At 53.8% G+C, this 18,875-nt stretch overlaps 1 protein-coding gene across 1 annotated transcript; it reads left to right on the plus strand.

Annotated features, from left to right (window-relative positions):
• The first annotated feature begins 1,181 nt into the window (after positions 1-1,181).
• Positions 1,182-17,949, plus strand: LOC102935787 (repulsive guidance molecule A). The gene is made up of 3 exons (XM_037885993.2): positions 1,182-1,436; positions 5,040-5,533; positions 16,144-17,949. Exons 1-3 carry the CDS (start codon positions 1,316-1,318, stop codon positions 16,810-16,812), a joined length of 1,284 nt encoding a protein of 427 aa, XP_037741921.1. The 5' UTR covers positions 1,182-1,315; the 3' UTR covers positions 16,813-17,949.
• Positions 17,950-18,875: the final 926 nt, after the last annotated feature.

Raw genomic sequence — 18,875 nt, forward strand, 5'->3', positions numbered from 1 at the left:
CCTGCCTAGCCTTGGAATCGGCAGTGAGTCCACTGTGCAGCACTGCAAAATATAATCGGAATCATCCAGCCGCTTCACTACTGCTCCAATGCAGGGAGTTCCTGTAATCACTCCTGGAGGTGACAGAAAGGTCATAGTGAGATCTGAAGCTGTAGGCAAAGGGGAAAGAATTATATTCGCCTGGATCCTGTTCGTGATTTGTTGCTGGCAATAGCTTTTTGGGCGGGAGGCAGGGAACAGGATGAGGGAGGTTTGGAATCCATTCTTTTTTAAAAGAAGAACGGTAATAACACTGACCGTCTGCCGCACCTGTCCCTTGTAAATCTCACAGGACTTTTACAAACAGAAATGAATCAGGCTTGATGGCGGCTTCCACAAAATGGGGAAACTGAAGCACAGAATGGTTAAGTGCCTCATCAAGTCAGGCAGAGTCCGGAAGAGAACCCAGAAGTCCTGACTCCCAGTTTGGCGATCACTGGGCCATATGGGACCTATTAAGGATGGGGTGGCCATGTGGGACCGGTTAAAATAATTCTAAGGGTAAGTGGAACATGGCCTTGGGGCTTGTGTTTTGTAGGGTGCCACTCGGATGGGCTAAAGCCTTCTGAGGGGGTTGTGGGGAGGGAGGGAGGGAGAGAAAGCCCCTGTAAGGGGTCATGGGGGAATAGGCCCCCTGTACGTGGAGGTATCCGTCCCTCACCCCACAGATAAAATACTATAATACATGCCATGTGGTGCCACCTGGTGAACTCCTAAGGCAAATATTTGCCCCATCCCCAAGTGTATCCCTTTCCCCCTCCCCCCCGGCTTCATCAGACCTGGCTTGCAGCAGCTGCCCCCTCCCCATTGCCCTCGATAGCAGCTCCCTGTGTCTTGAAGGACAGCGCTGTGAAACAAGACCGCCAAGGTGGAATCGGATTGGCTGGATGGTAATGAATATGCAGACCAGCTGGGCCTAGGTACTGTCCCATTGGTGAAAGGCTAATGGTTATGCAGATTAGCTTGGTCTGGCTCTTTCCCTATTTGCTGGAGCTTCACGTTTGGAGCTGCCCTCTTGGTTGGAGGCAATTGACTATACGAATTGGGGGGCTGAGCTTTCGGGCCCATTGGTGGCAGGATAATGAATATGCAGATTAGCCTGGTCTGGCTGCCTCCCCATTGGCTGCAGCCTTATTAAGATGCAGATCGCCGGTCTCCCTCTGCGGCTCCCCTGGCGGCGCTGGGGTGCGGGAGGCGGCCGGACCCCGCAGTCTCTCCCCGGCCGGCGGACGGGGCAGCTCTGCTCGGAGCTGGAGGCTCCCGGGCCGATGGCTGGATGGTTATGGGGCCAGGCAGCCTCCCCCCGGCGGCTGTGGAGCGGCTCCGGGGGCCGCGGCGGCGGCCTCTGCTCAGCATGGTGCTGCTGGTGTCCGTGTGCCTGGCCCCGCCGGCCGCAGGTAGCGGGGGAGCCGGGCCGGGGAGCGGGGCTGGATCGGGGCCAGGGGGAGGGGAGCCGAGCCGAGCCGAGGATACTGGGGGGACCCGGGCTGGAGAAGCTGGGGAGCGGCACCGGGGCTGGGGGATGCTGGACTGGGGCAGGTGGGAAGGGGGACCCGGGCTGGGGATGGTGCGGGGAGCTGGACTGGGGATGCTGGGGGACCCGGCCTGGGGAGGGGGCAGCCAGACCGGGGATGCTGCGGGGCGGTGGGGGGCTGGCTTGGGGGTGCTGGGGGGCGGGGGGAGCTGGATTGGGGCAGGTGGAGGGAGGGAAAGCGGGACCCGGGCAGGGGATGCTGGGGGGTAGGGGGAGCTGGACTGGGGATGCTGGGGGACCCGGCCTGGGGAGGGGGCAGCCAGACTGGGGATGCTGTGGGGTGGTGGGGGGCTGGCTTGGGGATGCTGAGGGGGAGCTGGACTGGGGCAGGTGGAGGGAGGGAAAGCAGGACCTGGGCAGGGGATGCTGGGGGGTGGGGGGAGCTGGACTGAGGGGAGCTGGGTTGGGGGGAATGGGGGAGATGGACCAGGGATGCTGGTTGTGGGGCTGGACTGGAGATGCTGGGAGCTGGACTGGAGCAGGTGGAGGAGAGAAAGGGGGAGCCGGACTGGGGATGCTGGAGGGAAGGGGGGAGCTGGACTGGGGCAGTGAGGGGAAGGGGCTGGGTAACTGGAGGGGAGCTGAGCTAGGAAGGAGGGGGTCGGAACTGGAATGGAAACTCAGGGGAGGGGCTGGGGAGAGTCAGCTGATGGAGGTGGGCTGAGGGTGTTCCTGGGAACTGGGGGTGCTCATGCCTTGGGTCAGGGGGTACCCAGGCAGGTGTCTCACTTGAGGGGCTGCAGGGAGCACCCGAACACATGCCTTGGCTGAGGGGCCCCCATGGGGGAAAGGGAGAGCCCAGAGCACATGCCTGGTGGGAGAGGTGCCTCTTTTGGGGACCCTGCTGTCTGGGAGCTGGGATCTCTTCCGGGCCCCCCTTGGTGGTGGAACATGGTTGGAAGGGGGAGGGCGGTCTCAAAACACATGCCTTATTGGGGGACAGTATGGGGGGGCTTCAGGGTGTGCCTGAGTTGGGGACCCCTCTGTGGGGTGTGCTGAGGAGAAGCCTGGATGCTCAGCTTAGTTGGGGGGCGTGTTGTGGGGGTGGATGAGCCTTTTCTGGGAGGTTTGTTTTTCTATGAGGCGCGAACGTGCAGCTCCTGCCAAAGCAAACAAGGCGGCTGCCTGGAGCACAGAGGCGCCTTTCTGCTGCCGGCGGGCCAGCCAGGGACAGCGGCCCAAGGAGGGCTGGGTCAGCTCCCTCTCCATCCCCTGGGCTGGGGACCCCCTTCCCTGGCAGGGGCTGCACAGCGCTGTCCTCGCCACTGCCTGCTTCTCCGGACCCCAAGGCACTAACCAATAAAACCTCCTGGGGCTTGAAGGTCCAACTGGGAGGCCAGGACTTTCCCAGCCCTCCCTGCTTCTGGGCCCAATTCTGTTGCCCATGGGCATGTGGGCACTGCCATTCCTGGTGGGCAGAGGAATGATCCGCCTGATAGCTCCTGCTGTCGCAGGGGATTTCTGCTAACTAAACATGAAATACAGCCCAGTAGGTAGAGGGTTTGCACAAGACGTTCTTGCACCCTGTGTGAAGAATAATGATGCAGAAAGAGGGCTGGGGCTTCATTTGAGCCCTCCACCCTGCAGTGAATTTACCCCACAAAGGGGCTGTGTATGTGTAAGATGTACTAACTTTGTTCTTTGCAAAGCATTAAGATGTGGCTTAAACCTAAAGTGAGAGGGGGAAACAGAGGTCATTGTATCTTTGTGGTTCTATCTAAGAACTTGTAGTTTTAATAGACGTCAGCTGTTTCACCCGTTGCTGTACCATGAATGAAGCGTCTCTCTGTAGTATTGGCTTTTAAGCAAAAAACAGCACAATATGCTGAGCAGAGTCTTTAAAATACAATTAATTGTGCTTGCGCGAAGCCGTCAAAGTGCAAACGAGGCTGACTTAGGTGGGGAATGCAGTGGATGACGCACGTTCGCTCCTAGCAGACTTCGCATGTGGCTCAGAGCCCTTAGGAAGGTGGATAATTATTCCTATTTTACAGATGGAGGCAAAGGTCAAAAATATCAAATGTGCACTAATTTTGGGTGCATCAGTTCTTGGGTGCCCCAGTGGAGATGCCTAGGGCCTGACGTCTGAGGTGCTGAGCACCCAGTGCTGTTACTGAGTTCGTTGGAAGTTATGGGTGCTCAGCATTTCGGAAAGTCAGGCTCCAATTGGGCTTCTAAAATGAGTGGGTGACTTTAAAAACTTCAGCCTGAGTGATTCCTTCCCCCCCCGAGCAGACAAGATGGTGGCAGAATTGGGAACAGAACTCAGGAATCTGAACTCCCATATTCCGTCCGCAGTTCTTGATTCTAATTGCCGAGAAGCCTATAGAAACGAACTTTTCCCTGAGAGTATAGAAAGTATAGCTATAGAAAGTAACTTTTCTTCTTTTCTCTGAGTTGGAGGGAGAGCTGTTTTGTGCCTTAATGTAAAACTTAGCTAAATCTGTGACAGCAGTGTGTTCACACACGGCTGTGAGATGCTTCCAGGGAGGTGGATATTGTGTGTTTAAGATCTGCAGCTAATCAGTACAGATTTGCATGCTGGGTCTAAAATTGCTGCATTGCTGATATCTGCCTCCAGGGAGGATACTGGATGAATTTAATAACTCACATTTTGTCCTTTAACATTTGAGTGCTGATTCAGGGTAGCAAACAGCGTAGCATTGTGTGTATAAGAACACAACACACACACAGTGCAGTGATATTTCTGAATATATGTAGGAAGAATAACAGTAGTCTAGCCGCCTTGCAGATCGTTACAGGCTTGACGAAATGTGGCTGGATATAAACCAGCCTTTCAAAATTCTGTTCACTTGAGGCGTGGCACTTTATTTTGAATAGCAAGTAAATCCTGATTTATTTTCTTTCTCTTCATAATGGCAAAAGCAGGCAGTCAATCTTGTGACTTGGCTGGTAAATTTCAGTGATAGTTTTGCCACTTTTGTGTAGTATGTATATGAAAAGTGAATGCAAGTCATTGCATTGCCTGATGCTGTCTTATGTATGTTTGTAGTATGTTTTTTGCTCTGTCCCACCTTGGGGGGGGGGGGAGGTTATTTAATAAAAAACATAAGAAAATGCTGGTGACACTTAACTCTTGACTTAGTACTTGTCTGTCTCAGGAGTATTGTGATGGCCGAGGTTGGTAAAGTGCTTTGGAGATGGCGCGCTGTCTTAAGTGCAAAGCAATACAGGCGTTGATGGGTCACAAGAGCCCGTAGGTAGCATCTATATCTCCGTAAAGCTGTGAGAAGAGTTTGGCTTCTGTGTTTTCTCTACCTACAGGACTTCTGTTTTAAGCCCCTGGACAGGAGCTTTCATTGCAGTGTCGGGAGGAGGGAAAGATCCGTCTTTATATGACTTGTGCTTAGGGCAGACCCTAGGTCTCTAGTTGCTAGTTAGTGGGTGGGTCGTTGACACCCATCAGCTGTTTGCTGTTGATCAGAATGACCTTTTCTCCTTGCAGTGCGTTGCCAGCAGTGCCGAATCCAGCGCTGTAATGCAGACTACGTGGCTTCCACATCTCCTAACCAGGCCTTGCCAGAGGAGACGCCGCTGGACGTGGATTATTGCATTGCCTTGCGGGCGTATTCGGTGTGCACCAGAAAGACAGCCAAATCCTGCCGGGGAGACCTGGTGTATCACTCGGCCGTCTTCCGGATCAAGGAACTCTTTACGCAGTACAACTGCTCCAGCGACGGGCCGACTTCCTCAGCGAACGCCCCCGGCACACCGGACCCTCTGGTTTCAGAGCTCTGCAGCTATGAGAGCAGATCTGGCGTTCAGAAGAAATTTGCCCACTGTGGATTATTTGGGGATCCTCATTTAAGGACCTTTAAAGATGAGTTTCAGACGTGTAAAGTGGAGGGAGCTTGGCCGCTAATAGACAATCAGTACCTGTCAGTCCAGGTCACCAACGTCCCAGTTGTTCTGGGATCCAGTGCCACTGCCACCAGCAAGGTAATCAGACCACTTTTTTAACAAACAAACAAACAAACAAACCACCCCCCCAACTCCCCACCCTTCTACTTTAGCTTCTGTTAGGAGGGACTGAGCTGCTGTGATCATCTGCTACCCCCTTGTGGTCATCAGAGGGAGTGAATTTCAGAGTGTGTACTTGGGAAACAGCCTCTCCTAGATGGGGGCTTAGAATTGGGTTTGTTCTATACCTTTCTCGCAGGTCTGTCATGTTACCATGGTCTTCCGTAATTACAGGACTGCATTAAAGGTTCAGATGGTGTCCTCGGGCCCCGTGGGATGTTGAGGGCCTGCCTCCATAGCAGAGCTGTGCAAACCTTCCGTGTGTAAGCGCCCCAAACCTGCTGAGTTTTGCGACAAACTCAGGACTGGTTCCCAAACCTTCAGGCAAGCCTGGCTTCACTTCAGGGTTTTAAGTGACGGATGGGAAAAGTGAATCTGATTCCAACTGAGTTTTGTTTTGAGATCTCTAGAGCTGGACAAAGTGTAGGGAGGAGAGGCAGCGCGTCTGAACTCCTGCCAGCCTGAGCTAAGGAATTGGGTGGCTTTGTGTAGCCCCAAACCCTCTGTACAGTTGAGGTCTTGAGGGTGAAAAGCTTTTCTTCCAGCCTGGTCGGAGGTGGGTGGCTTTGGCAATACTCCGAGTGGAAGATTAAAAATCGTTGTTTAAAAACCCCTCGTCCTACATCCTTCTCCCCGCCTACAGAAAGACAGTCAAGGACCTACTGGATGGCAGAGGAACTGTGATTTGTGACAGATGTTGCTCGTGTTTCTTAGTGTACCCCGGGCAGGTGTTCAGATGCTGCACTGGTGAGCACAGTAGCAGAACTGGACTAGAATAAAACCCCTGTCAGGACCCTCTTTCGGGTCATGCTGTAGAGCAAGACTCGGTTCTCAGCTCGGGCCCTGACTTGGGGTGTGAATGTGGGCTAGTTAATCTGAGACACCCCTTCTGTGAAGCTCTTTGAGATCCCCAGAGCAGAGATGGGCTCAGGGCAAAGTATGATTCACTCCAGTGTCCCAGCTAACATCCCTTCTTGATCAAAACTGGCTTTCATCTCCAGCGCTGTGTGTGACTGCTGCGATTGTCTAGCTGCTTCGACAACAGTTTCTGCTCGTTGCTCTGGGATAGCGTAGCTTCAGTATGAAAATCCCAACAACCACATTCTTCTGTCTGGCTTCTGGAAGTGTTAACTCGTGCATGTGGGTAGCATTGGCCTGACAACATGGCACACCGCAGGTTCCCTCTTTGATCTGATGGAAGGGCACAGCACCAACATTAGCCATGCAAGCATCTTTCCCTGGCCGTGCAGGCTTCTCTGCCTTGCTGCATGATCTAAAGCACGAGCACCAGGGGCTGTGGCCATGGCTCATACCGGGGTGTGGGAAGCGGCGGGTTTTGTGATGGACAAATCCGCTTTCTAGGAATAAAGCCATTCACTTGGGTCATGTTCCCTGCACACGTCTGATGGTAACGACCTAAACTCTGCTCCCCAGTTTGGGATTAGACCCATGGTCTAAGCCAGGGGTTCTCGACCTTTTTCTGTCTGAGGCCCCCCCCCCCCCCCAACATGTGATTAAATACTCCACGGCCCACCTGTGCCGCAGCTGGTTTTCTGCATATAAAAAGCCAGGGCCGGCATTAAGGGGCAGCAAGCAGGGCAGTGGCCCGTGGCTCCATGCCACAGGGCGTCTGATGAAGCTAAGTTGCTCAGGCTTCTGCTTCAGCCCATGGCAGGGCTCAGGGCCCCGGGCTTCAGCCTTGGGCGGCAGGGCTTTGGCTTTCTGTCCTGGGCCCCAGCGACTCTAACTCTCTCCCTGCTTGGCGGACCCCCTGGAACCTGCTCACGGTCCCCTCGGGACCCCGAACATCTGGTTGAGAACCACTGGCCTAAAGGCTCCATACCCCGTCTCCCATCCCCCGAGGCCCTGCGCCATTCTACCCCTTCCTGCATTAGTGTGTCAGGAGTCGGTAGCTTTATGCAGGAAGGGTCGCCTTTTGCACAGACTAGACCAGCAGCCTAGGAATTGTGCTCCTCTGCGTCTGTGGGCTTCTTAGCTTTCTGGCCTCTCCAGCTCCCTTTGCTCTGCGCTTGCAGTTTAACTGGAGGCCGTTATCCGCCCCCTCTGTGGTGTTCTCTGTTTGGTCGGTGACCAGCTGTTTTCAGTAGCACTCGCCGGGTTGAGCAGAGTGAAGCGTTCGAGAGGGTTGTATCTTTGGAAGTGCAATAGCTGTCACTAGCCAGCCGGGGAACGAGATGGTCCGGGCAGAGCTCAAGACACAGCTGGGGAGCTCTCCTGGCTCCCAGCCCCTTGATCAGTCTGCTAGGCCGCGCTACCTCTCGGGGTCTCCTGTCTGACAGGAAAACAAGCTGTTTGATCCTGCCTGTGCACCATTTCCCCCCTCCGTTGGCCATACAGAGCAAACCAAGAGCTTCTCTCCCCTGTTCACGTGCCTTCGGTCCCACCGTAGAACTCCCTGACTCCTGGACACGGAGACACTCGCAGTGGCTGTCTGTGTGATACCACCTCCTTGTTCAGTCCCTCGTGCCCACTTCCCTCACTTTCCTTCCCTTCTTTCAGGGCATTGGCTTTTCTTGGCCACTGCTGCTTTATAGTTCTCCTGGGTGCTTTACCTCTACCGACCCCGGGTTGGTTTCTCCCTCCCTTTCAGCCGATCTTCTCCTGTTTGTGTTCCCTTCCAGCCCCATCCTGCTTTCCTGTTGCTGCTGCGGCCCACGGCCACTGCTGCTACTTCTCTGGCGCTCATTAAATGCGAACTCTGCAGATGCTTCCGCCTTCTGTTTGTCCCACTCTGCTCTGCCTCCCCCTCATCCTCCGTCCTGACCTCCCTTTGGGTCTCCTGCTGCCGGGGTGACGTGTGTTTTGGTCTCAGGAAGGCGTCTGCTACCCAGCTGAGCATGAGAGCCTGGGGCCTCTGTTCTGTTTTGCAGCTCCCACCTCTCACCTGGGCACCACCTCAGCTGCTTCTCCACCCGCCTCATTGCAGGGGCTCCTGCCAGTGCCGCAACATTGAAGAGTTGGTGTCGGGCACCCGCTCAGAGGGGCAACCCTCCTGTTTCTTCCTGGGTCTTCTCCAGTTGAGGGAAGCTGGGAGGTGTTTTTTTTTCTTTCCATTTTTTTCCCCCCTTCTGTGCTTCAGCTTCTTGGTGGTTGATTTAGACTCTGGGCCGTCCGCCTAGCGTTCTGGGTCCAGCTTTAACAGGCAGAGCACCTTGCGTGGACCCTGATACGTTCGGTCTCCTTGTGGCTACCACAACGAAGAAAGGATGGGTCTTAATCGTCGAGGTTAATGCTCACCCAGCAGCCGAGCGGGGGAGCGTCGGAGACAATCGCTCGGGTGTTGTAGGACAGGAGGGGAGGTCAGGGCATGCTCCATAGCAAATGCTGTTGGAGACGGGCAGCTAGATAGGTGGTCAGGCTCGGGGAAGGCTGTGGTGCTCGGGGGCCTCACTGAGGACTGCGTCTTTCCAACCCACCTTCCCTTCAGTCTTGAGTCTCCATCTTCCCTGCTACGTCTGCAGGGCGTGGCTCCCAGGAACAGGCACTTCGGGGCAGTAGCAAGGAGGTGAGGGGGGAAAATAAACCAGTTACAGGGCAGGGCTTAATTACAGTCACCATCTTTGTATGTCAGCTGCTCAGTTCTTCATGGTGCTGGTAGGGCTTTCCGTTCCTTAAGGACTGATTTCCCTTTGTGGATGACCGAGGCCCCCAGCTACCTCCCCCACCCATGATCTCCTAGACTGCTTATTTCTGCCCTCCTGTGTGTCGACATCCCCTCCTCTGCTGATTGTTTCAGCTGCACAGCTGGTAATGGGTGAATGAACGGACACCAAAGAAGCCCCCCACCCCCCACAAAGGGAGAGAGAAAATGCTGCTTGGAGTAACAGGAAGGAAGGATTCTCTCTAGTTTAGTTGGTCAAAGGCCCTGGAAACCATGAGCCGGGGATGGGTCTAGAACCAGGAGGAAGAATGGCTTGTGGTAGATTGTAAGCGCCTTGGGACAGGACTGTAAGAATGGCCATAATGGGTCAGACCAAAGGTCCATCCAGCCCAGTATCCTGTCTTCCGGCAGTGGCCAATGCCAGCTGCCCCAGAGGGAATGAACAGAACAGGACTGGCAGTTTGTTCTGTTTGTGCAGCGCCTAGCACAGAAGGGTCCTGGCCCATGGCTGGCATTCCTAGGTGTTACGGAGACACAAATAATAAGAGGTGGGGGCAGCAGCTTGGCACACCCCAGCTTGAGAACGACTAGCGTAGACTGGAGTTTGATAACAGTGTGCCGTGCTGAAGCCTTTAGGGCACTTGTTGTCCTTACCTGCCTTCCCCATGTGTAAGCCCCTTCGTTTTCAGTTTAAAGCGATTTTTATCCGGGCTTTACAGAAAGTATTCTTTTTTTTTTTTTCTGATTTTCACCCTACTTTTGTATCTTTTAAATATAAAAAAATAACTGGTTTTATTAGGAACATACAATACATTGCATGAGATATCTGTATTACGATAATACATTAGTCTGTGTGTATACGCAAAGCTGCCTGTTGAAATGAGGCTCTGTATTAGTCTGGAAGATACACACAATAAACAGGCCCGCACGCAAGCTCTGAAGTGCGTGCGCATCTGAATGTACTGATGAATCTCACACCCGCCATGTACACATTTCAAGCTGTTAGCAGATAACGGTTTAAAGATTTGACACACGAAAATGAAAATCTGTCTCAGAATACATTTCAGAACACAAGGAAGTATTCAAAAGTTAAAAAAAAACAAAAACGGGAAAAGAATGAAGTTGAGTGTATGCGCTGCAAATGGTGTGGCCCAGTTATTAAATGTAAATATTTATAGGCTAATAGTACACGTCTGGTCTACACTACAAACTTAGGTTGACATAAGCCGCATTAAATGGATCTAATAATGTACGTGTCTACACTACCGAGTCCCTTCCGCCCACCTAAGTGGCCTGTAAAGTCGACTTCTGTACTCCACCTCCATGAGAGGCGTAGTGCTTGATTTGACATCCACATGTCGACATGGGGATAGTGTAGACAAGGCATTGTGTAATTCAAATGAATTGGCATCCAGGAGGTGTCCCACAGTGCTCCGCTGTGACCACTCTGGAGAGCACTTTCAACTCCACTGCACGTTACACAGGAAACAGTCACTCCCCTGTTAAAGCCCCGGGAACTTTTGAATGTTAACTTCCTGTTTGATCAGTGTGGAGAGCTCGCCAGCCCAGCTGATCATGGAGACTCAAGGCCCCAAAAACACTCCAGCATGGAGCACACAGGAGGTGGTGGATCTTATCGCTGTGTGGGGAGAAGAGTCCACGGAGGCAGAGCTCCGATCCAGCAGAAGAAACGCTGACATCTATGCCAAGATCACGCGGGAGAAGGGCTACACCAGGGACAGGCAGCAGTGCCACGTGAAAATAAAGGACCTTCGGCAAGCATGCCAGAAGACAAGGGAGGTGAACAGCCGTTCTGGTTCTGCCCCACAGACATGCCACTTTTATGAGGAGCTGTATGCGATTCTCGGCAACGACCCCATCACTACCCCAAAACGCCCCGTGGAGACCTCCTGGGCGACCTCAAGCAACAACGAGGAGGACATTGTTGATGAGGAGGAGGAGAATGTGAGGCAGGCAAGCAGAGGATCCTTTCTCCCCAACAGCCAAGAATTGTTTTTAACCCTGGAGCCCAACCCTACACAGGACCAGTTGGCGGTGGAGTGTGATGCCGGGAAAGGCATCTCTGGTGAGACCACATTTCCAATCAAACTGTAGGGGTTACATGCTATTATATTTTATGTTTAATCTGAACAAAAACGTAAGTGTAATGGGTATCAGTGGCCACTCCAGCTACGCAGAGGGTGCTCCCTGAAACAGACTGTCTATGTGCATGGGGATGGCCCGGGAATCCTCCATGGAGATCTCCAGGAAGCTTTCATAGAAGTGCCCTGCAATCCTTTGCAGAAGGTTTCTAGGAAGGGCTGCCTTTTTTTGTTCACCACAGTAGGACACTTTTCCGCGCCACTCAAGTATTCATTCTGATGGCATCATTGCAGCACAGAGCATTGCAGCATACGGACCAGGTCTGTACCCAGACTTTTGCAGTATCTGCTCCCTTGCTGCCTCTGTTACCCTCAGGAGAGTGATATTGCATAGGGTCACCTATGGGAAACAAGGGAAGCTTTCAATGCTAGCCCTTAAACCGCAAATAATTTAGGAAGTAATCCACACCGTTTGGTAAAATATGGGTCACACCACCACACTTTCCCAAACGTGCCGTGGTTGTGATTGGAAGGGATCACTGTGTATCACAAGCAGAATTGGGGCGGAAAAAGGAAGGGGGTAGGGGTGGCAGCTTCTTGTTTGTCTCCCTTCCCCCCTCAACCGGGTGCTGCTTTTGTAAAAAAACCAAACTATTTGGGGGGGCTTTACCCTGGTGCCTGTCCTCAAGCACCGTCCAGGTTGCTAGGGGAAAGGGGGCTTTTCTCAAGTTCCAACCTGTGATTCCAAGGATATCTTCACAAAAGCAGTAGCACAAAGCCTCTCGCCCATGCCTCGTGGTCTTACTCACCCTAGCTGGAGCAGCGAACCGACACTTGCAATAGCCAGTGGTTGCGATTACGTTGTGGCTTGCAGTGAAGTGCATTGAGGGGTGGTTTTTTATTTAAAAACAAAACCAAAAAAGTTTACCTTGCACCAGAAACTATGTAAGCACCGTCAATGCTACCCTTGTGCTTTGCAGCAGAAACCTAGTCCGTCGGCACATCCTCCACACCGGGACAGAGACTTTCCCAGATTAGAAGGCGGAAAAAAACTCAGGAGGACATGTTCAATGCGTTAACGCGCGCCTCTGAGAGTGAGAAGACGGCACTTAGAGCATGGAGGGTTGCACTGTCCAAGAACCTGGAGCTGGACAGGGAGGACAGGAGAGGATGCAGGAAGAGATGCTGCGGATTATGAATGAGCAGTCAGACATGTTGAGGCGTCTGGTTGAGGTTCATGAAAGGCAGCTGGATGCAAGAGTCCCGCTGCAGCCAATGCTGAACCTGCTGCCATCGTCACCCAGATCTACATCCTCCTCCCCCAAAAGTCCTATTAGGGGTGTGTGTGTGGGGGGGGGAGAACGGGACGGGGTGTGTTCTGTATCCCTTGCACTCAACACCAGAGGGTACAAGGACCAGAAGGTGCCCATTCCTACATCTTTAATTGTTATTGCAGTGCATCTGTAAGCAAGCTTTCCTTGTTTCTCCCCCCACAGTGTTATCAGCCCTTTTGCCCCCAGGTTATCTTACTTTTCTTTGCTGTCTCTGTGTACTTGTGTGCATAATAAAACTTAACAGATGGAGGAGAAAAGGCTCTTTATTCATTCAACACATGGTGGTTGGTGAGGGTGGAGTTTACAGGGGAGAAAATGCAAGGAAGGGGACAGCTTGGTAGGGAACAACACAGATAAGTGTCACATTACTGTGGCTCATTGCTGAAACTGGTTTTCAAAGCCTCATGGAGACACAGAGCCCCTCAATGTGTTCTTATTGCCCTGGTTTCTGGCTGTTCAAAATTGGCTGCCAGGTGATCTGTCTCAACCCCCCAACCCCAGCGGAAACTTTTCTCCCTTTGTTTCACAGATATTGTGGAGCACACAGCAGACAGCAATAACAATGGGGATACTGCTTTCATTGAGGTCTAACCTAGTAAGCAAACAGCACCAGCGACCTTTTAAACGTCCAAAGGTACATTCCACCACCATTCTGCACTTGCTCAGCCTATGGTCGAACTGGTCCTTACTGCTGTTCAGGCTGCTGGTGTACAGCTTTGTGAGCCATGGAAGCAAGGAGCAGGCTGGGTCTCCCAGGATCACGCTTGGCATTTCAACATCACCAATGATTATTTTTCAGTCTGGAAAGAAAGTCCCTGCTTGCAGCTTTCTGAACAGACCTGTGTTCCCATGTTGATGTCGGTGAAACAGCCCCTGTGATCCACGAGCGTTTTTTAGTTTATGTACTCTTTGGCAAGGTGGTCTGGTGCCAAGATAGGGATATGCATTCTATTGCCCCACCGCAGTTAGGGAACCCCATCGAGACAAAACCATTCGCTATGTCCTGCACGTTGCCCAGAATCACTACCCTTCTTAGAAGAAGTCTGTTAATGGCCCTGCAAACTTGGATCACAACAGATCCCATGTTAGATTTACTCACTCCAAATTGGTTCCCCACTGACTGGAAGCTTGCAAGGCCAGACTGCTACCCCAGAGCTATCGCCACTCGCTTCTCCGCTGTCAGAGCAGCTTTTATTTTACTATTGCTGCACTTCAGGGCTGGGGAACGCTCTTCACCCAGTTCCTGGAAAGTGGCCTTACGCATTCAGAAGTTCTGCAGCCAGTGCTCGTCATCCCATAGCTGCATAACGATGCAGTCCCACCAGTCAGTGCTCGTTTCCCAGGCCCAGAAACGGTGCTCAACTGTGTCAAGGTGATGCATGACTGTCACCAGCAACTGTGAATTGCTTTGCTCTGTGTCTTCCAGCAGGGTGGCATCACATTGTGCCGTGTGGCGGCTCTTGTATCGGCTGTGTAAATCCTGCAGGATAAGGCGCGAGGTGTTTGTAATGCTCAGAACAACGGAGTACAGCTGAGCGGGGTCCATGTTTATAGTGCTGTGGCGTCCACGCAGCTAACCCAGGCTTATGAAAAAGGCTTGATTGTTTGCCATTGATTTCAGGGAGGGAGGGAGGTAAGTGCATCACGGGAGGTTAACGCCATGTTCCCCTAACCACCCATGCCAATGTTTTGGTCCCATAAGGCATTGCAAGCCCAACCCAAAATTCCCCTTGGCTACGTGCCCTGAGGGATAGCTACCCACAGTGCACTGCTCCGTGCGTTGATGCAAGCCCTGTTAGTGAGGATGCACTCCGCCGACACAATGAGCATGGTGTGGACAAGCAAGATCGACTTGCTTCAATCGGAGGCTTAATGTCGACTTCCATAAAGTCAACTTAACTTTGTAGTGTAGACATGGCCTAAGTCTACTGCAGTAAACTATTTATTCAAATGAAAAGTTTTAGTTGGGGGTTAGAGAAATAGTTTTCTTAAACACAGAGGTGGCAAACCACATTGATGAACAGAATTCAAAGCCTTAATCTAAAATAAACCCCAATATTTACCCAGAAAAAATTATTAATATTTTTTGCCCCGATTTTCAGCTGTTTTATAATAAACACTGATCCATTCCCGAGAAAAATTAAATAAAATAAAAACGGAAAATGAAGGGCCCTACCCATGTGCTAGACCTTGTTCAGAGATGAAGGCAAATATCTTGTCCTGTAGCAGGTATCCGGCTGGCACCTGGCTTCCCTTGCCGCCAGACAAGGGCACAGTGCTGATGGCCTCTTGTTGCCTAAGTTTAAACCTGTTCTGGAGCCTTGAAACAACTGCTGTCCCTAGTGAGTTCAGGACTGGCCTCACTGGACACTGACGGTCTCTAACCATAAAAGAGGCACAGCAGAGTCTGGGAAGCTTCCCTTCCCTACACCTCAACGTTGGCTGGGATAGCCCAGCTCAGGTCAGCCTCCGCCCGCACTTAGCCCTTCTGCTGAGTGAGCCGTTGTGAACACTCTAGGTCGTGTGGACATCTGCCGGCCCAGAGACTCGCCAGGTTGACATCCCGCCGGTCACCAAAAGTGACGTCGGCTCTGACGGCAGACGAGGTCGGAGTTAGAAGCGACGATGAACTTTGTGATTTATTAGCACTCGCTGTGCTCGGTAGAACCCTGTCCTGGCAGCTGGATGTGCCAGCGGAGGGTTGTGGTGCCCGGAGGAGAGCTGCAGCTATGAACGGGTCTTTAAGGTTGTGTGCGGAAATAAGTAGTTCTGGGCCCAGTGGCCTCAGCAATCCGGCTGCCAGGTTTGAAACGACTTGAGTCAAGGTGTCTCGAGCTGAATAGATATTCTGGGGGCCCTGGGTTCCTCACGATCCACCCCTATGGCTTTTGGAGCACAGTGGGGGAGGCAAGCTTCAGCTCTAGTGGAATGTGTCGCTGGGAAGTAGAGAACAGATGGCTTAGGGCAGAGGTCCCCAAAGTGTGGGGCGCCGCACAGCTGGGGACCAGGCCAGGCCCCATGGGGGGCAGAAAGGGAGTGCCACCCAGGTCCACTCCTGGCCCCGGCCCCAGCTGCTGGCTCCTGCTGCCAGCCCCGTGCCCAGTGTCCCCCCCAATAGCGCTGCACCCAGGGCTCTGCTCCCAGCCTCGGCCCCCTTACCCCTGTCCATGTACCCCCTTCCCAGAGCCGTCACCGTGCTCCTGGCCCCGGCTCCCTGATCCTCGTCGGGTGGGAGGCACTGGGGTGGGGGAGAGGGAGGAGCTGATTGGTGGGGGCTGGGCACCCACTATGTTTTTCCCGTGGGTGCTCCAGCCCCGGAGCACCCATGGAGTCAGTGCCTGTGCCCGAAGCCTTATTGTGAGCTGCCACATCGCCCGGTGCCTTTCCCTAGTGGACACAGCTGCAGTGGGAGGTGGGGACCGGGCTGCGTTTTCACCAGGCTGATCTCATTGCTTTCCGTCTCCTCTGCAGATCACGCTGATCTTTAAGAGTTACCAGGGCTGCACGGAGCAGAAGGTTTATCAGGCGACCACAGAGGACCTGCCGCTGGCGTTCAGTGATGGCACAAGAACCGGAGGGTGGCAGGAGGGAGCCAGCAGCCTGCGCATCCTGGAGAAGCCGGACGCCGGCCAGGTGGAAATCCAGGCCAGCTACATTGGCAGCACCGTCATCATCCGCCAAGTGGGCCGCTACCTCACCTTCGCCATCCGTGTGCCAGAGGAGACCCTGAACCTCTCGGAGGAGAGCGCCGGCCTCCAGCTCTGTCTGCACGGCTGCCCGAAGAACGAGCTGATCCAGGAGCACAGGCTGAGCCTGGCGAGCTCTAGCCCGCTCTGGCCCAGCTCCCGACGGGCCTACACGGTGGAGATGGCCACCGAGCAGTGTCGCCACATCCTGCAGGTGGAGGACGTGTATTTCCAGTCCTGCGTCTTTGACCTGCTCACCACGGGGGACCCCGAGTTCTCCATGGCTGCTTACGGGGCCTTGGAAGACTTGAAGGCGCTGTACCCCAGCAGACTCAAGCTGCATACTGTGTCCAAGACTATTAACATGGCCACTGGTGCTCCGGGGCCTGGGCAGCCCGCTGCCTCGTTAGTCTGGTGCGGTCTTGCCTTCCTAAAGCTGCTCTGGTGCTGCTAATGAGTGTGGATCTTTTGCCAATATTGGGCCCCAATATAGGAAGAGAGAAGCCCCTGGCACCTCCCAGCCTTGGAGCAGAGTGGAGGGTCCAAATTCTCCTCCCACCAAGCCGGCCTGCTTGGTCCAGCTGACTCCCACTCTCCGTTGCTAACTGAAGGCGAAGTGCGGCTTGCTCAGATATTCTGGTCTCCACTGAAGCCCATAAGCCACAGCTGCCCCCCTGCCTTGTGAGCAAGAGTTGGGGACCAGCATTGGCTCTTGCTTTGCCAGGGCTGCTGCTTAGGAGGTTGGCCAGACTCTCAACTGGCCAGCTCCGAGGGAAATGCTGCCCCCATCCATAGCACCTGCTTACCGACCCCTTCTCCGTCACTGATGTGCGAGCAGAAGGCCCCTCATTCCTTCCCCACCCCGTCCTCCAGTCAGAACCTCCTCCAGCTTTCCCTACTGCTGGCCCTTCGAGGGATTTCTCTGCCATCTCATGGCTGCCGTGCTCCTAGGTTGACCCCATGCTGACTTGGTGTTCTTACCAAGCGCTCTGCTTCCCTGTGCCATGATGAGCAAATTGGGCGGGGAGAGGGATACTTTACACGGCTGGGGCTGTTACTGGGAGTGGCCCCTTGTTTCCTCTGCACTCCAAATCCAGAGCGATGGCTGTAGAAACAAAGCAAACTAAGAAGCCCTCTCTGCAGGTAGCCACGTGCCTCAGGAAACTACGCCCTGAAACCTGGCTGCTTTCCAGTGCCCCCGAGGAAAGCTGCCGGTTGGGGTAGGAAGGGGCAGGGGGAACTCTCGCGCTGTTCCTCCCGCAGAACTGTCTAGCCTGTGAAATGGTCACGATGGCTCATGCCCGTAGCCTGCTGTAGAGGCTCCACCCCAGACACACGCCCCGTGGCTTCAGCTAGCCCAAGCCCAGATAGAGCCCTTTGCGGATTTGGGAGCTGCTGACCCTAAAGAAGCAGCTTCTCTTATTATCACTGCTAAGATGTGTAGATTTGTGATCTCCAGCCTGTAAATGTCTGTACAACTGGTGTTCCTCCACGCGGCTGTTGTTTGTGGACTTCATAAACCTCCCCCCAACCAGCTGTTAATAGCATTTTAACCTCGATTGTCATTAAACCGCTGTTTTTTAAAGGGTCAGTGGTCTCTTGCCTGTATGCAGGGAAGGAGTCAAATGGCCTGAGCCTGCAGCCTGATTCCCGATGTGCTCAGGTACAAGGGCTGCTGGTCCTGCAATATAAAGGCATAGATGTAACGCCCTCTGCCACAAATGGCATAAGAAGAAAGGTGGAGTGAGAACTTCCCTTCTCAGCAGGAAGCAGCCTCCACGCTTGGAGCCTGGTCATTCATCGGAGGCCTTCACCAGCCCCTAGCCCAGTTTTCCCCTCTGCCGCCATGTCACTCTGTACCCTGCAGCGTGATCTAGGCCAGGCTAAGCAGGTGCCCGGGCTCAAGCTGCATTTTTGCGACATGCCTGCAGTAGCTCTGCACAAGCGGGTGGACCAAAAAGAGCAGCGGTGGCGAGAGGGGCTGCCCGCCCTGTGTCCGTACCTATGGTCTCTGGCAGGATCCGATGGGGGGGTGGCTCAGTCCCCCTGCCACTGCACTGGCCTCTCCTTTGCTACCCCACCTCCAGCCGAGGGTAGCAAAATGTTTTGCTAGGTGAGCTGGTCTTGGAATGAATGCTGCAGCAGGCAGCGTGTTGCTTGCACGTTCTTGCCTCCCCTTGCAGCCCCTTTTCCTCTGTCCTAGGCCGGTGGCTGCAGCCCTAGAGCTGTGCCCGTGGTGCTGGGTGAGGACATCTTGCCCAAGCCAGTGGGTGGAGTATGGTACCAGGCTGCATGGTAGGGCTCCAGTCTCCCCTCTCCCTCCCTCCCTTTTCACCGTGCGTCTATTCATCTGCTCGCTGTCAACGGCGAAACCGCCCAGGCCTAGAACATGCAAGAGCACGGCTGGGGCTTGACCCGGACAGTACGGGACAAGCGTCCAGCCACTCTCGGCAATAATTCTTTGCCTAAGGACCTCCAAAGTGCTTCATACGCAATCCTCAGTCTCCCCTATGAGTC

Source organism: Chelonia mydas, chromosome 25 (assembly GCF_015237465.2).
Source record: "Chelonia mydas isolate rCheMyd1 chromosome 25, rCheMyd1.pri.v2, whole genome shotgun sequence".
Classification (NCBI taxonomy): domain Eukaryota; kingdom Metazoa; phylum Chordata; order Testudines; family Cheloniidae; genus Chelonia; species Chelonia mydas.